At 40.7% G+C, this 9,268-nt stretch overlaps 1 protein-coding gene across 1 annotated transcript; it reads right to left on the minus strand.

The window, feature by feature from the left end:
• Positions 1–310: 310 nt before the first annotated feature.
• Positions 311–8,361, minus strand: LOC145402640 (ionotropic receptor 93a-like). The gene is made up of 6 exons (XM_080274631.1): positions 8,278–8,361; positions 7,696–7,913; positions 4,247–4,424; positions 1,373–1,472; positions 709–834; positions 311–353 (listed from the first exon to the last, which is right to left on the minus strand). Exons 1-6 carry the CDS (start codon positions 8,333–8,335, stop codon positions 338–340), a joined length of 696 nt encoding a protein of 231 aa, XP_080130757.1. The 5' UTR covers positions 8,336–8,361; the 3' UTR covers positions 311–337.
• Between the last annotated feature and the right edge of the window lie 907 nt (positions 8,362–9,268).

The following is a 9,268-nucleotide window of genomic DNA, read 5'->3' on the forward strand; positions in this document are numbered from 1 at the left end:
GTCTGGTATGGACACATTTATCCCATCGCCTCTGCTGCCAGTGTTCGAAGTTGCAGTGACACATGTTTGCATACATCTATCCAAATACTACTGCATACATGTACTTAAACATGTTGCCAGCTGTGTTGTCAACATATGTTCAAGGGCACGTTTGGACGCTCCCTTATGGTCCACGATGTGAAAAATATGGTGTAAGATGAAAAAAATTCCCGTGGCTAGCATGAAAATTAAACATGAACACATATCCAGTCAGATCAGATATTGCGCAGTTGCTGAGAATGGGAGAAGAGGACCTCCAGACAAAACATGATGAGACTGGCAATCCCACCTCCTGCTATTACCACAAACACGCCCTGCAAAATGACAGCTTTTGCACTGAGTGATATGCTAATGCTAAATTGTATAGCCTACGCTAGTATTTACACCTATCAGTCTGTAATGATAAAATCTTTCTGTAATGAGATAATTAGGATCTAAGTTATACTCTCTTTTAGACATGGTGAGTTGTATCTTTTCAACTATCATGTTGTAGAATGCACTGTATGCTGCACAGTCAGTTATTATTAATTGCAAGCTTTGATCTACATATTGCCATAGCCATGATAATTTCTATACCTTTTTATATGCACTGAATAACTAGTTGATAAACAGAAAGTGTATCTTAGTGGAGGAATTAAGAAAAACCACACATGTTTTGCCATTACCCACAGATTCCTGAGATTGAGCGTAGACATAACAGCAACCTTTTTAGGAGCATTGAGACAGATGGTGAAGTTTGGGTTGACCATCCGGAACCAGTACTCGTACAAACCTGCTTCAACCACCTGCAGCACCCTGGACAAAACAAGAGGTAAAAATTCAAGCTGTACAATCAGGAACAAAACTTCATATAATATTTTTCCTCTTTTGCTCTTCACTTTCACCTTTTGTGTTTAAGTTCTTAACCTGATATGTTTCACTGCCGGTAGATGGTTAACGTGTCCTAATGTGAAGAAGACACAGTGGAAGATTAGGGGAACTCACAGCATCTTAACTGTACTACCACCTAGTAATATACTTCCCAATAACATTTCTTGTGTTTTGTTATGGCTTCTGTTAGATGCTTAAACATCATCCAGGATTAAGGGTCTGTGTATGGGAAGATATACAAATTAACATTTTCTACAGTAGTCACAAAGGAAGGTTTTCTCCATGGATTCCAGTTCGAACTGTCTCTCCTATGCCAGAGGCAGCAAAAATAAAGCCAAAGAAGTTATTTATATTTTAAGATAAATGACTATAGAAACTAATTCATTACTCTTGCTGATGTCAGTCAAGTTATCATACCAGAATAATTTCAAATGGAAACAGTGATATAGGGAAAGTGCAGTACTTTCGATTGATGTTTGGGAGTAGAGGGCTGCCTTTAGCAACTGCCAGGGCTTCTAACGAAGGTAGATACCGGCCTCGCCCCAAGTAGAATTCGCACGTTCCTGGAAATGATGGAAGGTAGTGAAAGTTATGAAGATTAAGAATTAATGCTTATCGATTGCACGAGGATCAAATATCCTTAAAATCTCGTGATTTTTTCTAGTCAGCTCTTGCTACTCCTGATTTTTTTTTCAACAACAGAGAACATCTATTATTGGCGAAGTTGAATTTTTCCTTTATTAACTCTTTGAATGAGAGGGGGTTTCATAAGCTGAGTAAAATTAGATGGAAGTAACACGTGTGAGCTATAAAGTGTATTAATCGGAATCAAGGGGTTGAAAAACACAGAGTTATAGCAAGTACTAAACTTAATTTCTATACCATGTATTATTGGATGTGAAAATATAAGAATTATGTAATATATCAAACACTACTAATTATGCTTTCAGATATGGCATTATATTTGTGATGCATAAACCTTACCAGCCTCTCAAGATTCCGAGCCAATATAGTCTATACAGACTACATGACCCTGTACTCCAACAAATCACCATACTACTTTTTATCTAAAGCTGTACTCATGGTGGGTGTATACAATGCGGATCCCGTGGAGAATGAACCTAATGAAATGTAAAGCAATGAAGGACAAATATAAATTTTGTATCCCAAGAGAAAAGGATCAATTGTTTACAGTTTGAGGGGGGAACTAGGGATCCAAGAGCACTCACCTTGTCATGTTACCAGGCAGCCAAGAAGAGTACTCCACATCCTTAGGAGATTTTGTGGACTCTGTGTAATTCATTCCATGGCCATTTTCCCTCCTATTAACTTGTTTGTAAGTTTCTGTTACTTATAATGTGGTAGCTTACTATGAGAGGCCATCACTGGGGATACTTGTTCCCCGGCAACCAAGAGCCATTCTTCTCAATGCATGAACACCAAGCCTTGTCTCTTATCCCTTCACTGCCGCCATTGTTATAACTGCTTGGCAGAGAAAGGAACAGAGCCTTGACTACACGGAAACTCAGTTCGCCTAACAAAAACTGAATGAAGAATAGAACGGTACATGCTTATTTTGCTAAGTGGGCTTTTATACAGCTAGTTACATAGAAGCAAAGGGAACACCGATAAGAAACAGACGTTTGCATGTCAGAATAGTGAGGGGTCTACGTGACAGCAGTACTGACCTACCATGATGTGTATTGACAGACATGACTTAAGGCCGTACCATTATGTTGCATCTTAGAGAGAGAGAGAGAGAGAGAGAGAGAGAGAGAATTGAAGTAAATAACTAAATAATATCTTTGGGCCGCAATAGTTCGGTCATATGAAGACGAAATAACGTCAGAACCTGCATACTACCACAAAATTAGTACCAACGTGCAAGAATGAATAACATAAAGAACGGTAAAAAATATAAAAAGGTAAATTAATTAACTATAAAAGTGGAGGAGCCCCGCCTGCTTTAGAACATTAAACATGTTAGCTGGATAATCAGAGGTTACTCCAAGCATGGAAGACAGACGGTAAGTACCATCTTCAATCATATGCCTATAGAGAAACCTCCAGACTCGGACACTCGACCAGTAAGTGATGGGCATTAAGGGGAGCCAGGCAGTCATCACAATTTGGGTGAGTCCCATCATTCATTAGGACCCACAAGCAAGCCGTGAATGCCCAGTGTGAAGCCGGAGCAACAGCTTCCACTAATCAAAGAGGTATAAAGAGGAGAAACCTCGATGAAACCACCCTCTGAGAATTATTTATTAATATCAACATCAATGCACTGTGTTTGCCAACAGGTACGAACCACAGACTTAAAGGAAAGATCCATATCGGTGGCAAGAAGTGAGTATTTCGCAGGGGGCCGTGGAGAAGACGCTACTTTAGGTAATGTACCCACCCTCTTATTGCCCTCCACACCAACATGAGTAGGAATCCATAAAAATGAACTAGTTTACAACTTTGCTGAATCAGGAAAATCCGCTTGAGAAAGGGAAGGACCACGAGATGAGCTGAATTTAATAACTACAGTAAATGGGTAATATAGGGTTTTGACACACAAAAACGTAAAACAATCCACTTTTCGTGCCAAAATGAGTTTAAGAGCTAAAATGACAGCGGTCAAATCAGCGGTAAAAATATAGGCATTTAGAGAAAGTCTTCCTCCCTTCACTAAATTGGGGAACAGGACCCCGAACCCGACACCAGTGTCTGACTTCAAACCGTCTGTATAAACTGGGACAGCATCTTAGTGAATGGAAGAATATTTCAAAAATACCTGATGATGAGCCTTGGAGGAGACTGAAGACTTTAGAATCTTCAAAATCTCTGCAGAAGTACACCTCTAGAAGGAACTATGGAGTGATCCTTGGGAGCCGGACGGGGCAGACAGGCACTGCAGTGAGACCTAAGTCCACCATAACCTGCCTGACCGTGCACGTAAAGTCATGTGAAATGCTGGAAGAATGGCTGCCGTGACACAAAGGTAGCTGTGAGTCTGCCATAGGTTTCACACGTTTCCAGCAACGAATGATTAATTAATTTTGCCACAAGTCTAAGGGAGACTGGCCTCCACCAACTAACTAGATATCAGGGAGCCTTGAAAGCATCCTTAGTAAGTCATAGACCAGCATGATGCACAGGATCGAGGAAACTAAGCCGCGGTACAGTAGGAGAGGAGTTCGCCTCACAACCATAGGCAAATTTTGATCCTAATAAGGCTTAAGGAATAGCAGTGCTTTCCGATCAGCACCCCATGAACTGTGAGACAACACCTTCTTAATAACCTGTAAAAATGAGAGAGAGAGAGAGAGAGAGAGAGAGAGAATGGTACCTGTCCTTGCATATTCGTTGGACATAGTGAGCCTAGCACCATTGGACAAAGCGAGATATGCTGCCTGGCCACGACCAAGAATTGAGGGCACTTGGTTGAGTTCCTCCATACCGATTAGCCTAACACGGTCTTGCTCCCTCAGGTTCCACACATCTTGCATGACACCACTTGTTGCAGTCTACCTTAGAAGAAAAGAATACGAAAGCTTAAATAGATGTGTACTAGCTGCACTTAGGTCATTTAGATACAGTTTAGATATCCCTTATTCATAATTTTCTTTTAATACAATCCACAGTAGCCGTTTTAGGGCACATGCACGATGTCTGTTGTAATACCAGTTGACCTTAGACAAGGGGAAAACACCTGTTCAATAGGTCAGCAAATCAAGCATTGGTTCTTCCAATTCCAGGATGGATACGCTAACCAAGGGCTGACTGCCTATCTATCTATCTTTAGCCCGACGCCCTAATCCTGCAAAGGGTGGGCACAGACAAAACGCTTCCAAGTCGCTCTGTCACCTGCCATTTGACTGCCCTCCCCCCTACTCACTCCCCCCCTCCGTCATATACCTCTCAACTCCATCCCTCCACCTCATCTGCGATCTTCCCCTTCCTCCCTCTCCCTCCACTTCACCTACATACACCCTTTTAGTCAGTCTTTCATTCTCCATTCTTTCCACATGTCCAAACTACCTGATTGTATTTCTCCTAATGTTCTTAACGACATCCACATGCACCCCACAGCGTTCCTTCACTTCATTCGTCAGCCTGTTCCTCCATGTCACTCCACATGCTCCCCTCAAGTAACTCATTACCACTGCTCTCACTCTTGACTTGTTCCTCTCTAACAAGGTCCATGCCTCGCTTCCATACGTCAGGGTAGGGATCACAATACTATTAAGCAGTGACTTCTTAACTTCCATACTCACCTCCCTATTTCTTATCAGTGCTTTCAGTGAACCAATATACCTTCCTTCCTTGCTGTACCTTTTCAAGCACTTCATCTCCAAAAATTCCATCCTTACTCATCACACTACCCAAGTGCTTGAATGCACTCACATTCTCCATATCCTCACCATCCAACTCACTGTGCATTCTGTAATTTCATTCCTCTCAAACACCATATCTTTACTCTTGTTTATATTAACTTTCGGAATCCTCTTCCTACACTCTGTCCCAAATTCAATCACCAAACCTTGCAACTCCCACTCATCTTCTCTCAACAATACTGTATCATCAGCAAACAGCAACACCGGAATCTTCCATATCTCACCCTCATTCATTAGAGCCACCCCCACATCCACTGCCCTACCTTGCACCTCCTTTACAACCCCATCCATGTATATATTAAACAGCCATGGAAACATCACACATCCCTGTTTCAGTTGCACATTTAGATCAAAGAACTCACTCAGCTCACCATCCACTCGCACCGTAGCCCTAGCTCCTTCGTACATACTCTTCACAGCACTCAACAGTTTCCCCTCTACAGCTGACTGGCTGTTTCAGGAAAAAAAAAAACACATTAAACTGTTGCATTTCATAAGTGAGTTGTACTGCTACTGTTTTCAATTAATACATTCTATTTGCGAAGATTTTGGTGTATTATAATGCAACCTTCAGTCAATTTTTTTTTTTCCTTGGAGCAACATTTTTTTTTTTAGGAATGAAAAGTCTCATCACTATTTACTACAGTAGTGTCAAGGATAAAGCTGCAAAAGTGATGATTGTATAGGAGATGAAGAAGACATGAAACAGCCGTTGCTACAAAGAGAGTAAAGAAGCTGCAGGTGTAAGAAAACAAGAGTGGAGTGCGTGATGGAAAGGGAGGAGAGACTTGGTATACATGATATGGAGCAGATGCCGTGGGTGGTAGGTGTGTGTGAAATGTTCACAGGAGCATGTGCAGTATGTGAGATAGTGTGCAATGTGAGGACAAGACATAAGGAGATGAACGATGTAGTGGGATGAGGAAATGACACAAGCTGTGAAGAACAATATAGCATAAACTGTTATGCCAGGTTGGGAAGCAAAGAAATGAAGTATCATAAAAGACAGAGAAAGAAAGCTGTATTTTGATAAGAGAAAAGAAATGATCAGTAAGGAAGGTAAGAAAAAAGTGGCAAGAAGTACGGAGGAAACCTGACCGTAAAATGAGAAGAATATCGAGAACTGAAAGTTTTATCTGCATCTGTAGTGGACATGGGTCAAGAAAGTAAGGCAGGGTGTTAAGCGAATTAGTAGACGGGTGGAAGATGAAGATGGTAGAGAGCTGACCAGGAAGAACTAGTGATCAAATGGAGAGAACACTTTAAAGAACTGCTGGACACAGACAAGGGAAGTACTAGCAAGTTTAAGTTCTTGGGAAATTACTGGGAAAAGAATAGAAACTTGAAGGGAGGACTGGATCAGTAGTATAGAACTGTGTGAGGCAGAAAAAGTCAAAATGGGAAAGCACCAGGATCGGATGGCATGAGTGACAAAATGTTGAACCTCTGGGAAGAGATACTGACAGAATGGATAGGGAATGTGGGTAGAATTGACTGGGAGGAAACTAGAGTTCAAGAGGACTGGAAGTCAGGGATGTTTCCCTATACAAAGGGAAAGGGAAGAGAGAGTTTGTGGCAATCATAGGGGTATTATATACACATTGTTATAGGAAAGATGTATGGTAGGATACCTGTAGAGAGAGCTAGAAAGACCACTGAGGAAATAATTGCAGAAGACCAATGGGGTCTGGGGATGATAAGGGAGCTTCTATACCATGTGTTTGCTCAAAGATGTTAAGTGGAAAAATATTTGTAGAAGGGACACAGGGTTATGCTGCTGGTAGATAGAATGAGCAACTATTCGGACTGATTTAGGACAACACTGTACATCTGGCAAGGCATTTACTGTTTTGGTAAATACCAGCATGTATTTCTCAGAGTCATACTCATATAACAAGGATTTTATGAGAACTAACATCACTTGATATACTATTTCCTTTTCTATAGCTGCCTTGGATTCCAGCACATCTTGACCCCTGCAGTACTAGTACATTGATATTTTATAAGATTTTTTCCCTTTAAAATATGTTACGGAAATGGTTAGAGACATATTCCAATAACTTTTTCAATCTACTGTTTGCTTTAGACATTTCATCCTCATTTTTGTTAGGTGATATTGTTGAGTGAAAATGATCCGTCGAAGTGAGGGTAGTGTGTTATATTCTCATCGATTGATGATTTTATTCACCATAGAAAAGAATTTTCGAACCGCAGAGGTTATATGTAGCCTTCAACAGCACCTTGACTTATTAAGATCTTCTCTAAAGTACAATGAAAAAAATATATATATACGTCGTTTGTAGATTGCCAGATTCAAATTTTGACAAAATCAAAATCATCAGATAAAGGGATAAATGTCCGAACATATTCAATACAGGAAGCAAGATCAAGAGGATACTACCCTAAATGCCTGTTCATCAGAAGTGCCCTTGTTAATGAGAATAGTGACTGGATAAATGACCACGTCCTGGAGTGTCTGTAAGGGCTGAGGGATGTATCTGACGGCCAGCTGGGACATAAGGTTGCCGGTGTAGCTCCGCGTCAGGACCAGCGTCATCAGCATCCACACCCCAAGAGCCACACGTTCCCACCACCACCAGCCCACAAACAAACTCACATCTGCTCAAAAAAATAATTTTTAAAATAACGTTGTCCCAAGTAAAACTCAAAACTACATTTAATTTTAGATAAAGGGGGTACATTTAGACTATTACGGTTGTACATAGACGTTTGCCTCCTGCAAGGGTAAATTGCTGACCCTCACACATCTGGTTTACCATTAAATGTTTTTCTGCAGATATCAGTGCGAGTAAATTGCCTAACTACCCAGCTTTTTTCCTACGGAATTTATATTTTTCATAGGCAATCGGCACACACCAGTTTTTAATTTAGGTATTGTCACAGTATATTTTTTATCAGAGAGAAATCCACGATAGGTAAGTATTAGGAATCAGACAGTAAAAATAGTGTTTGTATTTCGCACCTTGCTGCAGCAACACCCGGACCAATCTGTCGGTGTAAGTGAGGCAGCCACTCTTCATGTTGACAGGAAGGCAGGAGAGTAACAGAGTCATGACAAGGAGCACTCCCAGCAGTGAGGCAAGGATGGACGTCCACACCAAAGGAGTTAAGGGCAGGAAAAATTCCCAAGGGTCAATCTCAGGGCTCCCACGGGCAGCAATGATTTGTGAAAAGTAGACGGTTGCCGGGTGTGTGAAGCTAACAACCGTATTCCGTTGTGGTGTCATAGTAAATGTCCCAACACTGATTACCACTTCCTAAATACACACACACACACACACACACACACACACACACACACACACAATGGAAAACAGATATATAGAGAGATGGATAGAAAGATAAACACAGATATATGCATGTATACATACAGTATGAAGATGCCTTGGATTACAGATTTGACCACTCATTAGCAAATATAAAGACGTGTTACCCATAAAAGCATAACTCATCTTTTGATTCCTTAATAGCCTCTATATATCCTGACCTTCTTCACCAGCTGGCCAATCATGCCTGTCCAAGAGCCATCAGGGAGTTCTACCCCCCATTGCCCATCTGCTGGCGTAATGTACTTTATTCTGTAACAGTCATTTAATGTTCATTAAATATCAAACTGCAAATATATCAGGAAATAACAGAATAGCAGTAAAAATATATGCTTTTCATTGATTCAAGACCATACTGACAGCTTATCTGTGTACAGTTAAGCTTCTTATATTAAACACAACCGTATCATTCTCTTCCAGCTACTGTAATGCTGGTCAACTGTATCAGCTGAGAGTGAGCCTTGAATGTTTTAGATATATAATATTGTCACTATTAACACTCATGGTCAGTAGAACTCTTCTATTTCAGTTAATGGTGGATGATTTTATCCATATGAGAAGGCGTCATAGGATCTGTAATGTGGTAAGCGTTTTCAGTTATTTTATTATTTACAAATATTCCTATTG

The sequence above is a fragment of the Coenobita brevimanus genome, chromosome 58 (assembly GCF_032717465.1).
Source record: "Coenobita brevimanus isolate Jiangsu-jjx chromosome 58, ASM3271746v2, whole genome shotgun sequence".
Lineage (NCBI taxonomy): Eukaryota > Metazoa > Arthropoda > Malacostraca > Decapoda > Coenobitidae > Coenobita > Coenobita brevimanus.